Raw genomic sequence first — 26,541 nt, forward strand, 5'->3', positions numbered from 1 at the left:
ATCACTTTTATGGGGCATTTCTTCTGGGTTTCCTTTGTCCAATCATCTTGCTTTGCCTGGTTCTGAGTCCACATTTGGTATATCTCAGGGTCCTCCCCTGTGTGCGTGCGCACCTCTTAGCCAAGATGGATTCTAGTGAAGAGGCCTATGGGTAGTTGGCATCACTTACTATGAGGTGGCACCCCCTCCCTTTTTGATCTCCAAGGAGCCTTTCTGTGCATGTGTAGTCAAGAAGGTCTCCTTGACTTCGAGAATGAGGAATATCTGGTCTTTTATCTCTTATCTGGGCAGGGCCCAGCTTCCTCCATCATCCTGCTTTTATGGAGTTTCTGTCCACACTGTTCAGCCTGGGGCCCATCTATCTCCAGTCTCACTAGGACATAGTGAATATTCCAATAAAGCACCAGGTTTTATTATTTTGGTTGCAACTCCACCATCAGAGAATATGGAACAAAAGAAGCAAAAGCTCCTCCTCCCCAGTTCCCAACACTATTTCCCTTTTCATTTTTTTCTTTCTTTCTTTTTTTTTTTTGCGGTACGTGGGCCTCTCACTGTTGTGGCCTCTCCTGTTGCAGAGCACAGGCTCCGGACACTCAGGCTCAGCGGCCATGGCTCACGGGCCCAGCTGCTCCGAGGCATGTGGGATCCTCCTGGACCCGGGCACGAACCTGTGTCCCCTGCAACGGCAGGCGGACTCTCAACCACTGCGCCACCAGGGAAGTCCTATTTCCCTTTTCTGAAAGAGGGGTCAGGCCATTTTGGAGTCTGATACACCAGGCTGGAAGTTTGGCCTTGTTGCCAGAATGGGTTATCCCTGTGGACAAGTTACCTTTTTTTTTTTTGGCCTTGCCCTGCAGCTATTGGATCTTAGTTCCCTGATCAGGGATTGAACCTGGGCCACGACTGTGAAACCCTGTGTCAACTTAAAAAATATTCACAACCTAAAAGTTGAGAGTTATGTTTTATTCAGCTGGAATTTTTAGGAATTTAAGCCCGGGAGGCAGCATTTCAAGTAACCCTGAGAGAACTGTTCGGAGGAGGCAAGGCAGGGAGCTAGGTTATATAGCAGTTTTGCAACAAAGGGCAGGTAGTCTGAACATCAAAAGATTATTGTTAATTAAAGAAAATCAGATATTCCAAGTAAAGGAATTTAGCCCTTTTCTGTGTATGGGAAGATGCAAGAGTCTGGGCTCACTGAAATCTTTCATCTGCTATGCACATCAGCTATCTGGGGGCCTGTGTTTTCACATCCTGAGTTTCCTCAGGGCTCACCGTAGGGAGTGAATGCAATCTGATGGCTGCTAGATGGCAGGTATTTTTTCCTTCCTCAGTTCCCTCAGGGCTCACTAGCTCACAACCGTGGGGGCTGCAATTGCTGATGAGTGTGACATCCTTTGTTTACTGATATGGTAGGAAATACTCCATTTCTCACCTGGAATCCTAACCCCTAGGCCACCAGGTAACTCCCTGGACAAGTTTCTTCTAACAGTTTCCTCTTGTGGAACCATAACTACCATTTGTGGAGGGCTTAGTGTGTACAGACATTGCACTGAAAGCTTTACAAGCATTTTCACATCTAATTCTTCCTCAAAGCCTACAAGTAAGAACTATTATTCATATTTTTCAGATGAGTAAACAGAGTCAGAAAGATTAAATAACTTGCACATGCAGCACAGCTAGGAAGCAGCCACGAGATTTGAAACTGGGGATTCTGCCACCTCCAGTGGTTAATGAGTCTCAAAAAAAGAGACACTATGTAAAATGGCTTGCGCCTGGCCTTCTTGCTTTAAGAAACCTATCATTTCTCAGTCATCACTTTCTCAGCAAGCTTTCTGTTTTATTTAAATTTGAACTCCCTTCTTCCATGCTACATTCCCTCCCTCCCCATAGCACTTGGCTCCATCTAACCCACTACATACTGACTTTATTACTGTATTTGTCTTCCCCAACTCGAATGTCAACTCCAAGAAAGCAAGGATTTTTGTCTGTTTTGTTCACTGCTGGCTTCTTAGCATTTATAGCTGTGCCTGGCACATACCAGACGCTCATTAGATAACTGTCGAAAGAAAGGATGAATGACATGCTTCTAGGAGCATCGAAAATCGCGGCCACAAGTGCGTGCATTGAAGCTCGCAGGGACACTTGATACTCCCCCTTCCCACACTCCTCTAGGTGAAGGGAGGAGCAGGACAAGCCCCGCCTCTCGCTCCGCCGACAAAGCCGTACAGCAGGCGCAGCGCAGCTGGCGGATTGGATGACAGGGTGGGGCTTCTGCAGTCGCATTTGACTCATCGCTTCCGTCGCGTCGGCGCTCACTGTGCGCGTCACTTCCGGGCGGCGCGGAACGGAGTTGCCAAAGGCCTGACGAGCGACATGCCTAAGTGAGTGGGGCCCTGAATATGGGGGTGTTCGCGGTCTCGATCACTGATTGTGGCCCTGCGGGGGAGCACAGAGCGGGTTCTGGCTCCACGAGCCTCTGGGGGAGCGAGAGGGTCTGGGGGAGGAAGGGAGACCCGGATTTCTAGATACCTCTTTAGGAGTGTGGACGTCGACTCTCCGTAAGGCAACCCAAAAGCTTGGCTTGTGTCAGAACGCTCTGTTTGATGTCTTCTCATCGTGAATAGGTCTTTTACTTTATTTTATTTTCTATTTTACCTTCAATAAACAGCACCTCGGTGGATGGGCATCTATTAACGGGTTGTCATTTTCTCTTTCTCTACTTTCCTTCTCTTTCCAGGTTTTATTGTGACTACTGCGATACATACCTCACCCATGACTCTGTAAGTAGTGTTTCTTTTCAGCTTCAAAAAACCGTATATGTCTACCATTTGCAACAACATGAATGGACCTAGAGAGTATTATGCTTAGTGAAATAAGTCAGAGACAAATACTCTGTGTTATCACGTGTATGTGGAATCTAAAAAAATAAAACAAACGAATGTATATAACAAAACAGAAACAGACTCATTGATTTAGAGAACAAACTAGTGGTTACCAGTGAGGAAAGGGAATTGGAGAGGGGCAAAATAGAGGTATGGGATTAAGAGGTATAAACTACTGTGTATAAATAGCTAATTGTACAGCACAGGGGAAATATAGCCATTATTTTGTAACTTTAAACGGAGCATAATCTACAAAAATATTGAATCACTGTCTTTTACACCTGAAACTAATATAATATTTGTAAATCAACTATAATTTAAAAAAAAATGATTGTAGTGATGATTGCTCAACTCTGTGAATATACCGAACACCCATTGAATTGTACACTTAAAATTTGTAAATTGTATTATCTGTGAATTATAGCCCAATAAAGTTATTTTTTTAACAAAAGGAAACCTAAGAAAAGCCTTATATGTAATAAATTAGGCTTTTTATTTTTGGCTGTACCGTGCGGCTTGTGGGATCTCAGTTCAATGACCAGGGGTTGAACCCAGGCCACAGCAGTGAAAGCCCGGAATCCTAACTGCTAGGCCACCAGGGAACTCCCTAAATTAGATTTTTTAAAATTTTGTAATTTGTGCATTTCATCTTGCTAAGGTTTAAGGGCTAATGCTTGGAGAAAATACTTTGGGGTGTTTGTTTTTCCACTCTTCCTGTAACTGTCTTCATAATTCAAAGTTACTAGTCTTCCATCAGTCAGTGTTTTCAGTGGAGACCCGAAATAATAAAGCTTTAGCAAGTTTAAAGATGAAAAAAATTTATATGACAAGTAAAAATTCTAGGAAAACGTTCTGAAGTTCAAATATTTCGTTGTGTCAAGGCTCTTAAATGTTTGACTGATTAAATTGGAAAGAAATGCCTAAATTTTAAACCGAATACTTTGATTTGATTAAAAACTGCTTAACAAATAATAGCGACTAAGATTGAATATTTATTGTATGTCAGGCAGCGTTCCAAATGCTTTCCATGTATCATTTTGTTTAATGCTCATGTTAATCCTATGAGGTTGGTGTTATCTCCCATTTTACAAAGGGGGAAACTGAGGCAGTGTGGATAAATAACTGACTGGATGTTACAAAACCAGTAAGTTGTATAGAGCTGGAAGATGAATCTAGGCAGTCTAACTCCAGAGCTTCTATGCCAGCAGCTCTCAAACTTTTTTTGTTTCATGGTCCCTTTACACTCTTAAAAATTACTGGATTATTCAAAAAGAGAAAAAAAGGTGGGTTGTATCCATTAAAATTTGCTGTATTTGAAGTTAAAACTTAAACTTAAAAAATGCTTATTAATTCATTTAAAGGTAATGATAACAGACTTTTTACTTGTAATACAAATAACACTTTAAAAGTGAAAAATAGCTATTTTCCAAAACAAAAAAATTAAGTACGAAGAATGGCATTTTAACATTTTTGGAATCCTGTGTAACATCTGACTTAATGGAAGCTGGCAGATTCTCATCTTCTACTTCAAATCTGTTGCACTATGTTTTGGTTGAAGTATATGATGAATCCATCTTCACATGGATATGGGAGTACTTTAATAGCAGTTTTAGACAATCGTGGATATTCTTTATTACTTTATATTATTGCACGAAAACTCAGCACATGGCTAGTTGCAGTGTGGAATCTGAAACCATGTCATACGCTCTTTTAACATTAAAATTCACTGGTCTGTCTTTCACTTTGAGTGGTGTCTGTGAGCCATACCTTCAGAATTGCAGCTCTCTACTTTGCTGCCTCTGCAGAGACCTGATGAAATTAGAATTCGATTATGATGTCATCTTGAATAGATGCAAGAACCTAGCCAATAATTCCTCTGTTGTCACTTCATTTGGAATTCTTTCTAACACATGGTTAGATGTAGTTCAGCATTAATAGATTTGTGGAACATGTAAGTAGGGTGGTTCCTCTTGAAGAAATAATAGTTCTAAATATTATTATAGATTGTCCTGGAGGAGACTCCTCCAGTAAGTTGGTAGTGGTAGTAGCTTGCCTATAGATCCCCCATCTTTCTGTTTTGTTTTGGTTTTGTGTCCCTAACCCCCTCTCTAGTTCAAACCCCTAGTCATAATTTTTTGAAGTTGTTAGTATGGGCGGCTATGCCTTTCTACCCTTTTCCAGTGCTATATTGTCATATACTCACTCATCTTGGTAATGCTGGAATTCAGAGAATGGAAAAGTCTCTCTTTATAATAAATATCTCTTTATGAGAAATGTCAGGAATCCTTGTAATACTGCTGTTCTAACATGATACCTTGTGAAAATAGGAAGTTTCCATAGTGATTGAAGCAGTACCTGTGGTGGACTTTGAAATGTATAAAACGTTCAGTATGAATGTATAAAACATTCAGTGCTCTAACTTTTGAGGTTTTGCTGGTTCTTAGGCATGATTTTGTTATTAGGCTTAAGGCATCATTGTGGTATTAGTGTAAGCAGTGGTTGGGTGACAGGGAACAGTATTTTGAGATACAGACCATAAAAAAGACAGTTTTGCTCACACGACGTTGGTCGTATATGCTGCTGCTGAAGCAGTCACGTGAAGAGACTTAGGAGGGAGGAAGGCAGCTGTGAGGAGCATCTGAATGAGATCTGGATTCCAGGCCTTAGTTTGCTGCTTACCATCTATGTGTTTTGAGACAAGTCTTTAAGCATAAACAGAAGATAATAACCTTGTGATTTTTTTTCTTTTTAAGTAGGTAAAGGGTTTATTTTCTTATTTTTCTTCTGTGAAAATTCAAATGTCCTGGGGCTTCCCTGGTGGTGCAGTGGTTAAGAATCCACCTACCAATGCAAGGGACACAGGTTCAAGCCCTGGTCCAGCAGATCCCACATGCCGCGGAAGAACTAAACCCGTGCGTCACAACTAGTGAGCCTGTGCTCTAGAGCCCACGAGCCACAACTACTGAACCCATGTGCCTAGAGCCCGTGCTCCACAACAGGAGAAGCCACCGCAATGAGAAGCCCGCACACTGCAACGAAGAGTAGCCCCCGCTCACCGCAACTAGAGAAAGCTGCGCACAGTGACAAAGACCCAATGCAGCCAAAAATAGATAAATAAATTAAAAAAAAATTCAAATGTCCTTCCTGACAATTGAGTTGCATGCAGTGGATGATTTCTTTTTAATTTCTTTTTTTTTTTCCAGTAGAACCGAACATTTTATTTTTAAAAATTTTTTTAACTTTTTTTTTAATTGGGGTATAGTTGTTTTACGATGTTGTGTTAGTTTCTACTGTACAGCGAAGTGGAGTGGCTATAGAGCAGGTTCTCATGTTATCTATTTTATACATACTAGTGATTAAAAAAAAATTTATTTATTTGGCTTTGCCGGGTCTTGGTTGTGGCATGTGGGATCTTTAGTTGTAGCATGCAAACTCTTAGTTGCGGCATGTGGGATCTACTTCCCTGACCAGGGATCGAACCCAGGCTGCCTGCATTGGGAGTGTGGAGTCTTAACCACTGGACCACCAGGGAAGTCCCAATAACCTTGTGATTTTTATTTTTTATTAATTAATTAATTAATTTTATTTTTGGCTGCATTGGGTCTTCGTTGCTGTGTGCAGGCATTTGTTCTCTAGTTGTGGTGAGCAGGGCCTACTCTTTGTTGCAGTGCTCAGGCTTCTTGTTGCGGTGGGTTCTCTTGTTGCGGAGCACGAGCTCTAGGCGCACAGGCTTCAGTAGTTGCAGCTTGCGGGCTCAGTAGTTGTGGCTCGCGGGCTCTAGAACACAGGCTCAGTAGTTGTAACGCACCAGCTTAGTTGCTCTGCGGCATGTGGGATCTTCTGGGCCAGGGATGGAACCCATGTCCCCTGCATTGGCAGGTGGATTCTTAACCACTGCACCACCAGGGAAGTCCAACCTTGTGATTTTTAAAATCAATTGTATTGAATTATAATTTATATTCAATTAAATGCACACATTTTAAGTGTACAGTTTGATGACTTGTCAAATGATTACAACTTCATGTATGCATCAAAATATAGAACATTTCCATCACTCCAGAAAGTTCCTTGTGTTGTTTTGCAATCAGTCCCCTGCACCCCTGGCACTGACTGATCTGGTGTTTATGACTAAAGATCATTATTACTGGTTTTAAACTTCATATGAATGGATCCTTATACACTCTTTGTGTTTCTGATTTCTTTTGCTCAGCACGTTTTTGAGATTTGTCCGTATTGCATGTATCAGTGATTCGTTCTTACTGATTAGTATTCCACTGTACCATGCACATGTGATTTCTATAGAGATTGAGGCACTCCTTGTAAAGTACATAGCATGGTGTCTGGCATGTAGTAAGAGTTAAATAAATGTTAACTTAAAAAACCAAAAGGTTAAGTGTGTGGAGTTTATCTTATGTCAGTTTTACCTCAATAAAACTGTTAAAGAAAGAACAAAAGGATTAGTGGGCTAGAGACAAAGGTTTGTGTGTGATTCACATGGAGTCTGTTTTCTAGACCCATGGTCCTTTAAAAGAATATACTCCCATAAACAGTGTTATTTAAATGTATGTAAGCTATATTATTTTGCTGTAGAATGGCCTAAGAAAGGGCATTATATGATATTGTTTTCTCGATCAGTGGATTGTAAACTTTTTCTTCAAATGCCAGCTTGTAATTATTTTGGGTTTGTGGACCAAACAGTCTTTGTTGCAACTGCTCAACTCTGCTGTTGTAGAGACAAGACATAGACTATACATAAACAAATGAACACCACTGTGTTCCAGTACTTTTTTTCCACAAAATCAGGTGGGTGACCCATGGGCCATAGTTTTCTGACCCCTGGTTTAGATAATAAATACAGTAGGTAAATTACCACAGTACGTTGCTGGATAATGTTTTTAAGTGATGCTTTGGCACCAGCTAAGGCTGCTAGAGGTAGCCAGGCTACCTATTAAAAGGTAAGGCTTTAAAAATTTTCTGGTTTTGGATATTTGTTTCTCTGACTGATACAACCTTTTGTTTTACAGCCATCTGTGAGAAAGACACACTGCAGTGGTAGGAAACACAAAGAGAATGTGAAAGACTACTATCAGAAATGGATGGAAGAGCAGGCTCAGAGCCTGATTGACAAAACAAGTGCGTTTCAGTCTCTTGTTCTGATGTGGTAGAATGGTTCCATTCTTTCTCGTCCCTGTCTCTCTGTTGTTTTTCACAGAAGCAACTCATTCTGAATGATAAATAGGAGCATTCTGATGTGCTGAATCAAAGAAGTGGAAGGTCATTGGTTTCCCAGGGATATAGGAAAACATTAATATTAATTTTTGAGGTTAGAGCAATCAGGTATTGATTAGACTGGGAATTTGGGCAGAGAAGAATGAGTTGCCTAATATTTCACTATTGATGTGGACCAGATTTTGTAGCACATTTATGCAGAACCTCCTTTGTAGTGAGCCATGGTTTTTAGATCTGTTTTCTGGTTGTAATAGGAAAAGGTGGGGGTGAGTTTGTAGCTCTCTTTGAAGAGTTTGAGACACTTTTATTCTTTGTTGTCCTGGCAAAGATAACTGGTCACAAAGGAAGTAACTGATGTGACAGAATAGTTTGGGTATGTTTTGGACCACTGCCATACATGCCATACTCTTTTTGTTTAATTAAGAACATTTTTGTTGTTTAGGATAGTTGGGTCCAAGGCACTGACAGAAAGAGATACTGCATTTTTATGTTAGATCATCCTGGTGTATTTGAAACATGGCCTTTCTTGATCATTCATTGTACCCAGAACTGGCAGGCAAATGTGGGCTTTGATTGTGGTGTGATTTTATTTTTTTTAAAAAAAAGCAAAACTATCATGAAAAATTTTAAGCAAAATAGAAGGAGAACTTTAGAGAGTAAACCTCCCATGGCTGCCACACCCGCATCACTCTGCTGCGGCAGTCTTGTTTCATTTATACTAAAGTTATCAAACTTAGCACTATTTATATTTGGGGCCTGATAATTCTTTGTTGGGGGCTGTCCTGTGCATTGTAGACTGTTCAGCAACCCTGGCCTATACCTGCTAGATGCCAATAGCAATGCCCAGTTGTGACTAAAAATATCATCACACATTGCCCGGTGTTCCCAAGGGGACAGAATTGCCCCTTGTTGAGGCAATCTACTCCCTTTCCCCTCCTGGATTATTAAGGAGCAAATCTCAGACATTGTCTCATTTCATTTGGGAAAAAAATATAATGTAATCATGTTCTCCTCTATTTGTAAAGATGTTGGAAGTTTCTTGCATTAAAGGTTAGCATTATGTTTGTTATTTTTTGTGCTCAGCCGAATAACTTAAGATGAGTAAATGTTTTTGATGGAGGACTTTTAAAGGATAAGAAGCAAGCCCTTGGGGGCATACCTCATCATGTTCAGGGTTATGTTGATGTTGAGTCCGCTACTTAGCCGCTCCCTCTTCAGCCTTTACAGGCTGTCCTACACAACATGTGGGAGGTGACTTTTGATTGGAAAAGGCTTTTGCTGGGGGATGTGATCCCTTAGAGAGCACAGGCTCTGTTTGGAGGAATATGATAGCTGTTCATAAATCTCTACTCTAGGTCATTTTTTGGATCTGGTTCTCATGAATTACCAGTGATCTACTTGAGTAATTTGATCTCCTTTGCACTTGTGGGGTTGGAGTGGAACGAGGGAGTGTCTGGGCTGCAGGCTGCACTGAATTGGGAAGGGCTAACAAATTCAGGAATAGACTTTATGAGTGTGTATTTTAGTATTTATGTATGACTCCTTTCCCAAACCAAATATAAACAATCTTCAATTTCTTTTGTTTTCATTTGTGCCTCATATTGTCTGAAAGAAAAATTAAAAGATAATTTTATTGGACATTTTTCAAGATCATAATCTCCTTCGGAGCAACCTCTTGCTTTGAAATCTTTGTTTCTTTTACATCTCTTACCTCAGTGCATTAATTTCAAAACAGGTAAACCAAAATGGTGTATTGTTTTGATGGAGGAAAGCATATATAGGAAGGATTGAAATTTTACAAAGCCTGGCCTCTGGGCAGTTATCACACATTTTTCAAACAAAACTATGAGCAGCTTGAATTGAGTGTAAAATACATGTACAGATTAAAGATGACTGCTGCTCTTTGGTAAGACATTTATAGGTGGGAGGTTTTCACTCGTAGTTAACTAGTCTCTCATAGTTAATTCATCCATAGGAATGCTGATGAAATAAAAACAGGTTAAAAAACCCAGATCAGTAAACCAATTAATTGCAGTTTTAGCTTGTGAGTACGTAAAGTTGATTTAAAAACTGTGGAGACCATGATGTAGTAATCTTAGATGAATGCTTTTTAGAGTGAAATATGGGACTGTTAAAAATTTAAAAGAAAGTGCTTATTTTAGTAAATAAATGGGTTGCTGAATTCTCATTCACTGTTTGTTGTTTTTTTCCTCACTCTCCAAAGCTGCTGCATTCCAACAAGGAAAGATACCTCCTACTCCATTCTCTGCCCCTCCTCCTGCAGGGGCAATGATTCCACCTCCCCCCAGTCTCCGTAAGTTTATAAAGTTTTTATCTTAAGGGGTGTAACTGGGCAGATTACCCTTGATTTTGTTAGATTATCTCACAGTTGGCTTTCAAATGTTCATTAAATGAATACATAGGCAGTAATAGAAAACAACTTCAGTGGTATAATTTCTGAAATATCTTTAGAGTTACCTTCTGATTACCTTATTATTAGGGTATTATATTTGTGGCATCTCAAATGGGTCTGAGATAGAGTCAATGGAAAGCTCAGAATGTACCTGTGATGAGATGAGCTGATGTATAAAGAGGTATTGCTGCTGAGTTGTTTACTGCTATGAATGCAACACTGGAGGACTGATGTAGCTGATAAACTCCTCAGTCTCTCTCCCAACCTTGTAACTCATCTAAAACCAATATATATACACCTGTGAGAGACAAAAATTGCATAGTTAAAAGAGGAGTGGATCAAAGGACTCTACTCTCTGGGAAGGTTTGTTGTTTCTGCATGACAGACAGGAGGACATTGAGCAACTAGGCCATAAGTTCTTTGGCCCTCCTGGAAGGGTTCAGATTAAAATTGAACTCAGAGACCTAAACTCAGTCCTGTAAATTATCATGGATATAAACACAGAGAAGTAGGCTGTTTATAATAGTTGCACACTAATGCAGGTAGACCACTAGTGACCCACCAAACCCTCCTTGGAATCCTGCCATCCTGGGACCTGATCAGGATCACAGGCTTGCTCTCCTACTCTATCCTGACTGGCTGGCACTCAACTCCATTATTTTTAATGGTAGAATAGTCAGTGGTATGAATGTACATAATCAGTCTCACCATTTGCTTATTGTTGGACATCTAAGTTGTTCCAGATTGTTATTGTTCAGGAATATCTGTGCGGAAACATTTTCGTATTTCCAAAGACTCTCTTAAACATAGTTTTGATTGGAAAAAAAAAAAGATTTGAAATTAGGTACTTGTGGCTTAAGTTCATCAGGGGGATAATACCCTTCTTTTAAAAATTTAAACTGTTGGAATCTTTTTAACCTGGGAAACTTTTTTTTTTTTTTTTTGCTGTACGCGGGCCTCTCACTGTTGTGGCCTCTCCTGTTGCGGAGCACAGGCTCTGGACGCACAGGCTCAGCGGCCATGGCTCACGGGCCCAGCCACTCTGCGGCATGTGGGATCTTCCCGGTCCGGGGCATGAACCCGTGTCCCCTGCATTGGCAGGCGGACTCTCAACCACTGCGCCACCAGGGAAGCCCTGAGAAACTTATCTTTATTTTACACTTCTGTCTAGGCAGGCTTGTTCTTGTTTTTTAGTCATAATGTAACTAAAGTTTTGTAGCCCGCTGATTTTTGTGAATCTGCTGTTATAAAAGAAACCATAAGAAGTTACAGAACTATTTGGGCCAGAATTTGGGCCAGATCATGAGGCCCTATTTCACTGAGAAGAGAAAATGTTAATATACAGGCATATCTCAGCCTCAGGCCCCATTCTTTATTTCAGCGGGTCCTCCTCGCCCTGGGATGATGCCAGCACCCCACATGGGGGGCCCTCCTATGATGCCAATGATGGGCCCTCCTCCTCCTGGGATGATGCCAGTGGGACCTGGTAAGTTTGAATCTCTTTCCTTCTTGGATGCTCCATTGTGTTTTAGCTTTCCATTTAAATAGAATTCTTAATTAGCTGTCTAAATGTATTGCAACAAACTACATTTGGTGAATCTATAATGATAAAAAGAAATACTTGGTTTATCAGTGTAATTGGATGGTATCCAAAGACCTTGTGCAACTGAAAGCAGGATAAGACTGCCTCTTTTTTCCTTCTCCTCTGTCCCTCCTGTTTCCTCACCCCCTCCTGACTTTTGGCCATTTATAATGCGGAGAATGGTAGATATGTATTTGTGCTGCTGCTTTTCTTGGTTTTGATTTGGAGCAGAGCTACCGCCTATTGCTGATTTAATCTTGCAGGTTAACTAGGTTAATTAGTATTTATGAAAAAGGCCTTAGGCCTGGTAGTTAGTCTTTTATTCAGGAAGGGGGAAAAACTTATGCCTCAAACATTTTATTTTAACATAAACATAAATGTACATTAATTTGCAGAGTTTTCTGATACATGGTCAGGGCCTTTGCTTTGAGAATGAGTCTACTGACTGGAACACCATATATTTCTTGCATAAACCAGAAAGCCATACTCACAATGCGTCCTTTACCAACTTCAGTTTCATTTTCTTTGAAGTGGTTAGAGACCTTGTGAGGCAATTTAGTTTCTATTTTTTATGATCGTTTCGCTTACCAAATTTGTGAGTACTTTTGGGGGATGATTTGCCTGAGACTTTCTTATTATCAGCTTAGTTTTTATAGAAATCGTTCTTTTTCTACATTCTTATTTCATCAGTTTGCAGAATAATTAAATTATGTAATTAGAGTAAATACAACTGACATAAGAAGCCTACAACTCAACTGGTAAGACAAGGTGCAAAGGCATTAGAGTAGCTTCCTGGCCAGAAACATTCAGTATGCTTGCTGTGGGTATCATTTAGGGGTGGGAGAGTTTAGATAAAGAGAATTCCTGCTTTACTGGCTTGTGAATCCAAAACACAATCTAAGTGATTCAGATGTCTTTTGCATTCTTAAATTGGGATCACAGATTCACATCCCTAGAGGGGTTAGGGATGTGAATCGGGGGGAATGCTTGTCACATGCAAAGAAGCCTTCTAGAACTCAGGGTCAACCTATGGTTGACATTTGAGAATACAGGCTTAGTGTTGCCAATTTGCCCGAGTATTTTGTTGTTGTTGTTGTTGTAGTTTTTAGCCAGGATAAAATAATAAAATTATGGGATTTGCATTAAAGTAACTGAGTAGCTGGGGGGTGGGCAAGGATAAGAATGTGTGAGGATAAGATAAAACAAGGTTGCCCTCGGGTGGATAATTGTTTAAGCTGGTTGATGGGTACATGGATGTTCATTATATTCTTTTTTTCTATGCTTGTGTATGTTTGAACATTTCCACATTAAAAAGATGAAAAAAGAAGTCTAGAATTACTTATTAGTAACAAGACATATTAATTGCCAATGTTGACAACTAATTAAGATTTAAGGCATTATGGAGACCAAAGAAAAAGTTTTCAGGGGAGTCATTTTCAGTCTTTGGTCTAGATCAGTTTCTTCTAAGAAATGCTGAATACAGGTTATGTTATGGAGGGATTTTTTAATAAGATATTTAGAAGTTTTAGTATTTTCTGTTTCTGTTGAAATTCAATTCTGTACCTGTTGGATTTTGTGTTTTTGCATACCCTTGTGTTTTACTTTTTGTGATAAGGCTATATTCAACTTTAAATATAGTTGTGTTTTACTTTTTGTGATAAGGCTATATTCAACTTTAAATATAGTTTTCTTTTGAAGCATTTATTGCAAGCCTTTAATCAAAATGATTTAGTTGAAAATAAATAATTAGGTAAAATTTGATATTTAAAAAGAAGATATGTAACATGAAAATTATAAGGCGTAGTAATACAATTAATACCATGAACCCACCACCCAGCTGAGGAAGTAGAACATTACCACTCCCGTGAAGCTGCCTGTATTCCTCCCCAACCCTCACCTGTCTGCTTGCCCTCCCTTCCCTGACTCATTTATTTGGCTGGTGTATTGATGGGACACTTAAAAAAAACTCATTAATAGTTTCTGAAATGTATTAGAAAAATCAAATTTGTGTGTGTGTGCTAATTGTTATAAATCACATTATTGCCTATTATTTTTCTTGACTTGAGCTAAGTATGGTTACTAACAGGTTCTCAGCATGGGCCTCCTGCTCACCTTTCCTACAACTCCGAACAAACGCTTAGTGGTAAGATTGTCCTCCGTGCCTGTGTACATTCATGAAATAGCTTCTGGTTATATGGTGGATAGAACTGATTAAAAGAGCTGACTAACATGTGACTTAGTTGTGAATTTCCCTGAGTGAGAAAAAAGGTCAATTTAGGGAACTAGTCCCTGGTGATTTCTGGAAAGCAGTCTACTAATAGTTTCCCCCTTAGTATCATTAGATCATGATTCCCATATGGTTCTTGTGTTGACCTTTTTGTTTTTTGTTTGAGAATGTCTAAGTAATTTACAGATGTGATGAATTTGTTGCATTTCTTCTGTCAAGTATGTCTTTTTTCCAGCATTTTGCAGGGGGGGCTACTTTTTTGTCTTTAATTGAAGTCCCATCAAGCTCTCCTAAGTCGTATTTTTGACTGTCTTTTTTCCTTTTCTTTGTTTTACCTGCAGCTCCTGGAATGAGGCCGCCTATGGGAGGCCACATGCCAATGATGCCTGGGCCCCCAATGATGAGACCTCCTGCCCGTCCCATGATGGTGCCCACCCGGCCAGGAATGACTCGACCAGACAGATAAGGAGATTGGGGAACCTCTTTATATCAGTTTTATATTACTTCACCAGGAGATCATGGTGCTGTGACTCGGGATGTTTTCTAACAGGATGACAAGGAAGACTTGCTCCCCCTTCCTATCAAAGAGTAGTTTTGGAGGGGAGTGGTGGGACAGAAAAAGCAATTTTCATTTGTATTGTGAAATGTGAAAATAAAATTGTCAATTCTTTTAGTTAAAAATGTGTTCCCTTTTTTCTCCCTTCTGTATTCTTTTTGTATTATAAAGGAGAGTCCAATTGTGTTTCTCTAGCTCATTCTTTCTTCAGCATGCCCTCTGTATGACATTATTTTCCCTTAGCTGTAGAGTGGGTCCCTTTGGGTACCTTGTCTTTATTTAGTAAAGTTCTCTTGTGCAAAAACTGGTAAATCCAACACTTGTAGAGCTTTTGTTGATTAAAATAATAAACAGCACCTGGTTAATTTTTCACATTAATAATACTTTGTGTAGTGAGTGGAAAATTTTAATTCTTTTATGCTAAAGTAGGGAAAAAGGCTTCACGGTGAGTGCGTGTCAGCTAACAGCAGCAAGAATTGCCTTAACCTCCTTTCACTCAGCTCCTCTTTTCCTTGGACTTCAAATAGTTAGAAAATGTTCTATTAGTAATGAGAAAACTATGCAGATTTTCATGGTGCAGAAGGTGTTTGCAGAATGTTATTTGTTACTAGGCTTTAAAAGGAGGATATTTTCAGGGAGGCATCTAGAAAGTAAGCCATCGCCACTGTTCATATTCAGCTCAGTGTAAAATCTAAACTATTTCATACTACAGGTAGGAGTGAAAATTGTATAACCTCTGGGGAGGGCAATTTGGCAGCATCGCTCAGAATTACAATACTTGTATCCTTTGACATAGTGTTTCTATGTCTAGGAATTTATCCTACAGATAGACTTGCACATGTATGAAATGACTTGTGTACAAGATTATGCGTTATAGCAAGAGACTGGAAATCACATAGGTGTCCAGTGAAAGGGGACTGATTTATCAAGTACGTTACATCCACGAAGTGGCATGTACCATGCTTGTTGAAACAGAATAAGGAAGTTCTATACTGATGGGGAAAGAACTCCGAGATACACATTGCCCTGCACTTTGGTTTGTTCACATAACAATGTATTGTTTGCTGCTATCCTTTTGTAAAGGAGGTACCTGTATGTGCCTGTGTGTGCTTAAAGGATCTCTGGAAGGGCAGATAAGCAGCTGGAGATATTGGTTGCCCATGAAGAGTAAATGGGTGACTGGGGGACAGGGATGAAGGAGAAAGGTTTGCCACCTTTTTGTATCTTTTGGATTTTGAATCATTAGCTATTTAAAAAAAAACAAAAGAAGCCACCTTTCCCATCTGAGGTTATTGTTATAGTGATGGTTAGAGGGTGCCCTAAACCAGCAGTTTACAACCTGGCCTGGTGATCAGAATTATGGAGGACCTTTTCCAAAATAAAGATGCCAGATTTTGATTCTATATATCTGGTTTAGGGTTAGGAAATTTGCATTTTGGGAAAGCTCCCTAGGAAATTTTGATTATTATTAGTGGGTTTGGCAAACTCTGTCTTAGGATCTATTTTACTCAAGATTGTAACTCTGGGGACTTCCCTGGTGGCGCAGTGGTTAAGATTCCGAGCTCCCAATGCAGGGGGCCCGGGTTCCATCCCTGGTCAGGGAACTAGATCCCACATGCATGCTGCAACTAAGAGTTCGCATTGCCACAACTAAGGAGCCCGCCTGCTGCAACTAAGACCCGGCCCAACCACATAAATAAATTTAAAAAAAAAATAAAAAGAGTATAACTCTATGTATGTGTCTATAATTTTGAAAAGATTTGTAGCTAGAAATTAAAATGACAATGGGTAGATTACTTTTTTTTCCTAGAAACTCATGAATATTTTGAAGAGAAGCTAATTTAGGCAAATAAATCACCATATCTAGGTAAACAAGAGGTTAGAAATAGATATCCTTACAGTGAGATGATCTTTATGCCCAGCCTCTGTAGGAGCTGAGTCAACTTACTAGTCTGAGCTTTTGCCAGGACTACTTGTTGCCTTTTAGTTTTTTATTGTCACATCTTTTTAAGGAGGACTTAAGTCTCAGAAATTGATAGTTTATATGACTTTTATAGCTCAGATTTGTTTTTAAAATCTTCTGCAGACTTAAGGGTTTGTTAGGGGAAACTGCCAAGCCAGCTTATATATGACTCAGCAAGTTTCTGTTTTGTATAGCTCTGAGGCTCAGGGTAAAGAGCCTGTGGATACACAGAAAACAACCCAGGTTTTCCTAAAAGGAAGCTTTTTCCACAGTATGTTTTTAAGGTTGAATATCCACCCTAGAAACATTTCTAGTCTTTGAAGAAAGTGTTTTACATAGCTTCAGAAAAACAATATGATGACTTAAAAGTTTAACAAGTTTTAACTACAGTAAGACATTTCCTTTGTAAGAGGCTATAAAGAAGATAAACTTACTGCTATTGATTTATGCCTTTAGACATCTGGTTTTAATTCTAAAATATGAGTCAACTGTAATGTGAGCATTTGTATAGGTACAAACCAGACTACTACTAGATACCAAGAATTGAAGAAGTTAGTGTTGATGTGGGGTAACATTTGCTTCCTTTCCTATGGGCCATGATCCAAAACCATGGGAAGTGTAGTTAAAGTCCAGACTGTCATGGAGGTTCCTTAAAAAACTAAGAATAGAATTACCATATGACCCAGCAATCCCACTACTTGGCATATACCCAGAGAACACCATAATTCAAAAAGACACATGCATCCCAGTGTTCATTGCAGCACTATTTACAATAGCCAGGTCATGGAAGCAACCTAAATGCCCATTGACAGACAAACAGATAAAGAAGATGTGGTACATATATACAATGGAATATTACTCAGCCATAAAAAGGAACGAAATTGGGTCATTTGTAGAGACGTGGATGGACCTAGAGACTGTCATGGAGTGAAGTAAGTCAGAAAGAGAAAAACAAATACCGTGTATTAACGCATGTATGTGGAATCTAGAAAAATGGTACAGATGAACTGGCTTGCAGGGCAGAAATAGAGACAGAGACACAGATGTAGAGAACAAACGTATGGACGCCAAGGGGGGAAAGTGGTGGCAGGGGGGTGGTGGTGGGTTGATTTGGGAGATTGGGATTGACATATATACATGAATATGTATAAAATGGATAACTAATAAGAACCTGCTGTATAAAAAAAAGTCCAAGCTGTCATCATGTCTACTGCATGGCTTTAATGGTTTTGTCAGCATGCCAGGCCTCTTGATTCCAGGCTGCATGAGAAATGGGATCCTTGCATAGAACCACAGGCTAACTTGGTCATCCTGTATGGAAAAAGTCCAGTGATGATTAAGTGCTTGTCCCAATTACATAGCTTCGGTCAGATGGTATCTTTCACTTGGTGAACAGAAGAAAAAAGCCTGGCCTACCTTACTAATTTTACTAAGGTAATTTATTAGTAAATTAGTGTTAGTAAATTACTATCTACTAATACTAAATCACTATTACTAATAGTAATTTATTCAGTAAATTACTATTTACTCTAGTAATTTTGATCACCTACCAGTTGATTGTCCAAATTCTCCATACTTGTTCCTCTGACAGAAGTGTCCCAAAGGCTTGCCTGGTATATTGTTTTACATGAAAACCTTAATAAACGTTAACTAATTGAAGACATTTCTTTCCCTGCCAATTGAAAATTTAAAGGTTAGACCTTCTGGCACAGGATCAAATTCAGCATCTAGAATAGTTCATCAGACAAGTGCAGGAATAAAAAAGTCCGAATGATCCTTATTGTTCTTGCTCTTTAAGGGTCAGGGTGGTAGATTTCAAACTTACAGAAAAGTTTAAGAACTGCATAAAGAACACTTATATACCCTTTAATCAGAATCACCCATCACCTTTTGTTACCTGTTAGCATTTCACCTCATTTGCTTTATCATTTGTGCTTGTGCTCTCTCTCTCTCCATATATATACATTCTTTTTTATTCTGAACTTTTTGAGAGTAAATTGCTTGTATCATACCCTTTACCATAAATATTTAAGTGTGTATTTCCTAAGAATAAGTATATTCTCTTATACAACTGTGGTTTAGTTATCAACCTTGATTCAATAATTTAATCTAGGGCTTCCCTGGTGGCGCAGTGGTTGAGAGTCCACCTGCTGATGCAGGGGACACAGGTTCGTGCCCTGGTCCGGGAGGATCCCACATGCCGCAGAGCGGCTGGGCCCGTGAGCCATGGCTGCTGGGCCTGCGCGTCCGGAGCCTGTGCTGCACAACGGGAGAGGCCACAACAGTGAGAGGCCAGTGTAATGCAAAAAAAAAAAAAAAAAATTTTATCTACCAACCATGTTTCATTTTTGCCCCACTGATCCAACATTGTCCTTGTATTTTTTTCCCCTTTCCTGTAGAGAATCCTCTCTGGAATCATGTACATTAATTTTTTGTCACGTCTCCTTAGTCTCCTTTTAATCTAGAACAATTCCTCAGCCTCTCTTTTGTCTTTTATGACACTGATTATTTCACCGGCTTTTGTTTAATAGGATGTTCCTCATTTCTCATTTTGGGTTTGCCTGATGTTTCCTCATGATTACAGTTTGGTACATGTCCTCAGTTGCATCCCTGGAATATCACATATGTAGGCAGGCACACGGGCATCCGCCCCTCATTGGTAACAGTAATTTTGATCACCTACCAGGTGATTGTCCAAATTCTCCATACTTGTTCCTTTTGAATAAGTATCTTTCCCCGGCTGCCAATTAAGAAAAGCCCATAAGGGGACTTCCCTGGCGGTCCAGTGGTTAAGATTCCGAGCTCCCGTTGCAGGGCGTGTGGGTTCAATCCCTGCTTGGGGAACTAAGATCCCACATGCTGTGTGGCACAGCCAAAAAATAAAGGCAAACTGGTTTCACATTCTTGAAAAAGAAAAGCCCATAAGGTGACTTACGTCCTCATATGATGATGCGACTTTGAACTCAGCACAGGAGGCCAAGATCTCAAAGCCCTTTGTAAGTACTTAGCTTTCACAGTGACCCTGAGAAACAGGTCTCTTAATCCTTCCCCCCTCCTCTTTGCCTGTACATCACATCCTAGTACTTTCTGGGGATGCTTGTTGAAAGAATATAGAAATAAAAAGTAGGACAAAGAATTTTACCTCTACACTCAAATGCTGTATTTTCCCACTCATCATCCCTTTTATCTCTCAGGGCTCTGCTAGAGAGAGAAGCATGCGAGGAGGACAAAAAGAATAACAATAGAGCCTAGAGTGGCAGTTAGACATTACTAATTGCCTACCCCAGTATCTCTTAGTATCTTTAATAAGAGAATGCCTAATTTTTATCAGTATGTATGACCATCGGCAATGGGTGGTAGCACATTTCCCACAGCTCGTAACTAGGTGAGGCCATGTGGCAGGAGAGAACATGCCTTTTTTTTCTGCCCTTTCTCTTTTCTGTTGACAGGAATGTGGATATGATGTTTGCTTGAAATGCAAGCAACATCTTGGACCATGAATTGGCAACTAAGGATGGTGTTAGCAAGATAGAAGGAGCATAGGTCCTAAAGATTGAAGAGCTGCCACGTACTTCTACCTTAAACTTCTTTTACCTGGAAGAGAAGTAAACATCTTTTTTATTAAGGTCACACATTATCTTGAGTTTTCTGTTACATGCAGCTGAACCTACCTGACTGATAAAAGAGATACTCCAGGAGGAAAGTAATATATATATGTTTTTTAATAAATTTATTTATTTTTTGTTTCTGGCTGCGTTGGGTCTTCATTGCCGTGTGTGGGCTTTCTCTAGTTGTTGTGAGTAGGGGCTACTCTTCGTTGCAGTGCGCAGGCTTCTCATTGGGTGGCTTTTCTTGTGGAGCGTGGGCTCTAGGCATGCTGGCCTCAGTAGTTGTGGCTCGCGGGCTCTAGAGCACAGGCTCGGTAGTTGTGGTGCACAGGCTCAGTTGCTCCACGGCATGTGGGATCTTCCTGGACCAGGGCTTGAACCCGTGTCCCCTGCATTGTCAGGCAGATTCTTAACCACTGCACCACCAGGGAAGTTCCCCTCAAGTTGTTTTTAAAGTCATAACTACCACAAACTAGAAACTGCTCTCAAGAATCCTTATAGACAGCAATACCATCTTTTTGCTACTCAACCCTCTTGCTCTTGAGTCTTCTATAAAACTACCTTTCCTTGTTTGCATAGTCTTATCTTTTTTTTTTTTTTTCTGCTGTACGCAGGCCTCTCACTGTTGTGGCCTCTCCCGTTGCAGAGCACAGGCTCCGGACGCACAGGCTCAGCGGCCATGGCTCACGGGCCCAGCCGCTCCGTGGCATGTGGGATCTTCCAGGACCGGGGCACGAACCTGTGGACCCTGCATCGGCAGGTGGACTCTCAACCTCTGCGCCACCAGGGAAGCCCTGCATAGTCTTATCTTTGTTTGGGCATTGTGTATGTCCTCTTTTGTTCCATACAAAGCACAGTATGTACAAATGAATGTTTCATCATGATTTTTTTTTGGCTGCACTGCACGTCTTATGGGATCTCAGTTTCCTGATCAGGGATTGAACCTGGGCTGTGGCAGTGAAAGCACCGAATCTGAACCACTAGACCAATAGGGAAGTCCCTAATCATGAATTTAGAGATGTGGCTGTCCTGCCAAGCAGGTGAGTGAAGCTACTGGGTCTGAAATAAAGTGATCACCTAGGTCTTTTAAAACTATATGGATTGTGGAATATGACTCAGCAGTAAAAAAGAATGAACTATTGATACAATTTGGATGGATCTCAAGGGCAGTATGCTGAGTGAAAAAAGCCAGTCTGAAAAGGTCACCTACTGCATGATTCCATCTATATAAATGACACAATTATTGAGATGAAGAAGAAATTAGTAGTTGCCAAGGGTTAGGAATGGTGTTGGGGTTAGGGGGGAGCAGGGAATGACTATAAAGCGGTAGCATGAGGGAGATCTTTGTGGTGATGAAATAGTTCTGTATCTTTATTGTGCTAATGGTCACACAAGTCTACACACATAATGCATGACAGAATTATACACACACACACCCCAATATCAGTTTCCTGGGTTTTATATTGTACTGTAGTTGTATAAAATATAACCATTGCTGGAAAGTGAGTGAAGGGCACATGGGGCTTCTCTGTGTTATCTTAACAACTTTCTGTGAATCTATAATTATTTTGAAATAAGTTTTTTAAAATGTATGAACTTCTGCTTCCAGAAAGATGGAATAGGTGTACATTTCTCTATTCTTATTACTAAAACCCTGAACATTATATTAAAAAACAAGCATAAGAAACTCTGAAAGGTGGAGAGAAGAAGGCAGAACTGCTAGGGAACCTGGGACCCAAGGAACAACACAGTGAGCTGTCTGGATTTTCTTTTTGCCTCAAAGGTGCCAGACTTGGAGCTGAAGAAGCTGGTAACCAGGAAACTCCAATGGGCAACAGACAAAAAACTCCCCAAGAAAAGCCTGCTCCCTATAGCCAGAGGACCAGAAAAGAGGCAGCTTAGCCAGACAGAAAACTTTTAGACGATAACCACTCCACTCCAGCCAAACACCATAGAAAAAAACTTACCCTACCCCAACCCATGCCACAAGGGCAAGTGGGGAGCTTACACTTCCACCCTTGTGAGGCTATAATGAAGTGCCCCAAGTTCCTGCCAGGGTGGTATCAGAGAAGAGCTGGGATTATCATTCTTATCTGGCAGTTACAAGGCATTGCCCCCTCTTGACTGATATAGTTTCAGAAGATGCTTAGTCAGGACTTTAAGGACTTTCAACAATGCCCAGTGGTGATGAGGCTGCACATACCCCCATGCCAGTGGAAGCCTTGTGGGGAGCAGTAACAACACTCTGTCACTGCCCACTGGAAAAGTATTAGCTGTGGCCTACTGGAAAGCCAGAACTTTCACTTTAGCCCAGCAGTAATGGGGAGCCCTTTCCTTGGGTATCCAAGGAGGCTAATTGGGCAATCCTATCTCCACCTGATAGTAACAGGAGGGCACCTCCCCACTTCTCCTGCCAGGCCATTGCAAGAAAAAGTCAGCAAAACAGAAGGTTTAAATAAGATCCAGAGTCTCAGAACATAATATGAAAATATCCAGGTTTCAATTTAAAATCACTTATCATACCAAGAGCCAGGAATATCTCAAACTGAATTTAAAAATGCAATCAATACATGTCAACACCAAGATGACAGAGATGCTAGAATTATTTGACAAAGATTTTAGAGCAGACATTATAAAAATGCTCCAATGAGCAATTAAGAACATGCTCAAAAAAAAGGAAGAGATAGAAAAATCTCAGCAAAGGGGACTTCCCTGGTGGTCCAGTGGTTAAGACTGCGCATTCCCAATGCAGGGGGCCCGGGTTCAATCCCTGGTCAGGGAACTAGATCCCACATGCTGCAACTAAGAGTTCGCATGCCGCAACTAAAAAAAGATCCCATATACCACAAGGAGGATGCTGCATGCTGCAACTAAGACCCAGTGCAGCCAAATAAATAAATAAATATTTTTTAAAAAATCTCAGCAAAGAAGTAGAAGGCAAAAAGAAGAACCAAATGGAAATTTTGGAACCCCCAAATAAGTAAAAAAATTTCAGTGGATGGGTTCAACAGCAAACAATCAGGAACACGAAATAATCAGAACACTTGATAAAACAATAAAAATACCCAATCTGAACAACAGAAAATAGACTTACAAAAAAAAAGGAACTGAGCTGTAGGGACCTGTGGGTCCCTGAAGATGTAATATTCATATTGTCAGAGTTCCAGGAGAGGAAGAGAGGAAAGAGCCAAAAAAAGTACTGGAACAAATAATGGTTGAAAACTTTCCAAAGGTTTGCAGTGGATGAAGTGAACCTCAACCAGGATAACTCAAAGAAATCTACACCAAGACACAGTCAAACTTCTGAAAACTAAAAACAAAAAATTTGAAAACACACAGAGAAAAATGACACCTTACTTTTGAGGGAAAACAATTTGAAGGACAGCAGTTTCTCATCAGAAACCATGGACACCAGTAGGAAGTGGCAAACAGTTTTCAAGTGCTGAAAGAGAAGACCTATCAGTCCAGAATTCTATATCCTATATAGTGAAAATAGTGTTTCAGGAATGAATGGGAAATAAGCATGTTATCCAATGAAGCACAACTAAGGGAATTTGTTGCCAGCAGATATACCCTAAAAGAAGGGCTAAAAAGTTCTCTAAACAGAAAGGAAACAATAAATGAATGAATCTCATAACATCAGGAAGGAAGGCTATGGTAAGCAAAAATATGGTTAAGTACAGTAGACTATACTTTTCTTGAGTTTTCTAAATTACGTTTGATGGTTGACGCAAAAATCACAACACTGATTAATGCAGCTCTAAACATATGTGGAGGAAATATTCAAGACAATTATACCTCCAGGAGAAAAAAGGAACATAAAGGGAGGTAAGGTTTCTATACTTCATTATGTCTGGTAAATGGCAATACCAGTAGACTGTGATAAGGTTTGTATAAATAATGTAATACCTAGACAAACAAAAGCTGTACAACTATAAGCTATACACTCAAAAACACTATAAATTCCTTATTTCAAAACTTACTACAAGCCCATGAGCCACAACTACTGAGGCTGCGTGCCACAACTTCTGAAGCCTGCGTGCCTAGAGCCTGTGCTCCGCAACAAGAGAAGTCACCACAATGAGAAGACCGTGCACCACAGCAAAGAGTAGCCCCCGCTCGCCGTGTAACTTGAGAAAGCCTTCTCGCAGTAAAGAAGACCAAACGCAGCCAAAAATAAATAAAATAAATTTATTACAAAAACCCCAAAAACTTAACTACAAAGCTACACTAATCAAGACACTGTGTTACTGGCATAAGATTAGACATATAGATGAATGGAATAGAATTAAGAGTTCAGAAATAAACCCTTATATTGGCAATTGCTTTTCTATTATTATTATTATTTTACTTCCAGTTTTGAAATATAATTGACATACAGCACTGTGTAAGTTTTGGGTGTACAGTATAATGATTTGACTCACATACATTATGAAATGATGGCCACAATAAGTATAGTGAAGATCCATCCTTTCATAAACATACAAATTTGAAGAAAAAGAAAAAATTTTTTTTCTTTGTGATGAGAACTCTTAGGATTTACTTTGTTAACAACTTTAATATAAAACATGCTGCAATGTTAATTATATTTATCATGTTGTACATTATATCCCTAGTACTTACTTATCTTATAACAAATTTGTACCTTTGACTGCCTTCATCCAATTCCCCATTCCCCCCGCAACCCCTCACCTCTGGTAACCACAAGTCTGATCTCTTTTTCTATGAGTTTGTTTTTGAAGTATAATTGACCTACAACCTATGTCAGTTCCTGGTACATGGCAACTGATTTTCACCAAGATAATTCAATAGGGAAAGAATATTCTTTTCAATGAATGATGCTAAGACAACTAGATATTCACATGCAAAATAATGAAATTGTTTCCCTTCATCACACCATATACAAAAATTAGCTCAAGATGGATCATTTCAAGTAAATGTAAGGGCTAAAACTATACAACTTTTAGATGAAAACATACATGTAAATATTCATGACTTTGGATTATGCAATGATTTCTTAACAACACAAAAAACACAGCAATAAAAGAAAGAAAGATAAATGATGCCAAAATTAAAAATTTTTGTGCTTCAAAGTTTACAGTCAGGAAAATGAAAAGACAATGGGAGAAAATTTTTGCAAATAATATATCTGATAAGGGACTTGTATCTAGAGTACAAAAAGAACTATTGCAACTTGATAATAAAAAGACAGCCCAATTTAAAAATGGACAAGGGGGGGCTTCCCTGGTGGTGCAGTGGTTAGGAATCCACCTGCCAATGCAGGGGACACTGGTTTGAGCCCTGGTCCGGGAAGATCCCACATGCCGCGGAGCAAGTGAGCCCGTGTGCCACAACTGCTGAGCCTGTGCTCTAGATCCCATGAGCCACAACTACTGAAGCCCGCATACCTAGAGCCCATGCTCCGCAACAAGAGAAGCCACCTGATGAGAAGCCTGCGCACTGCAATGAAGAGTAGCCCCCACTCTCCACAACTAGAGAAAGCCCGTGCATGGCACCGAAGACCCAACACAGCCAAAAATAAATGGGAAAAAAAAAAAAAAGGACAAAGGATCTGAATAGACATTTCTCTAAAGAAGATTTACAAATGGGCTATAAGCACATGAAAAGACATTCCACATTATTAGCCATCGAGGAAGTATACACAAATTCTTAACCAAATATTGACAAGTAGAATTCATCAATATATAAAAGTAATTATACACCATGTTTTAAATGGGGTTTACTCTAGGGATGCAAGCTGGTTCAGTATTTGAAAAGTCAAACAATGTAATCCATCATGATAACAGGCTAAAAAAATTACATAACATTAAATGCAGAAAAAGCCTTTGAAAAAAATTAAACATTTATTCCTTTAAAAAAATTAATTAATTTATTTATTGGCTGCACGTGGGCTTTCTCTAGTTGCAGTGAGCGGGGGCTACTCTTTGTTGCGGTGTGCAGGCTTCTCATTGTGGTGGCTTCTCTTTGTTGTGAACACAGGCTCTAGGCACACGGGCTGCAGTAGTTGTGGCATGTGGGCTCAGTAGTTGTGGCTTGCAGACTCTAGAGTGCAGGATGAGT

General features: G+C 39.9%; 1 protein-coding gene across 1 annotated transcript; it reads left to right on the top strand.

Moving 5' to 3' along the window:
- The first annotated feature begins 2,275 nt into the window (after window positions 1-2,275).
- Window positions 2,276-15,014, top strand: SNRPC (small nuclear ribonucleoprotein polypeptide C). The gene is made up of 6 exons (XM_004267702.4): window positions 2,276-2,381; window positions 2,738-2,780; window positions 7,907-8,015; window positions 10,336-10,425; window positions 11,906-12,010; window positions 14,675-15,014. The coding sequence occupies exons 1-6, from the start codon at window positions 2,374-2,376 to the stop codon at window positions 14,797-14,799; spliced, it is 480 nt and encodes a 159-aa protein (XP_004267750.1). The 5' UTR covers window positions 2,276-2,373; the 3' UTR covers window positions 14,800-15,014.
- Window positions 15,015-26,541: the final 11,527 nt, after the last annotated feature.

This window comes from Orcinus orca, chromosome 10 (genome assembly GCF_937001465.1).
Source record: "Orcinus orca chromosome 10, mOrcOrc1.1, whole genome shotgun sequence".
Taxonomy (NCBI): domain Eukaryota; kingdom Metazoa; phylum Chordata; class Mammalia; order Artiodactyla; family Delphinidae; genus Orcinus; species Orcinus orca.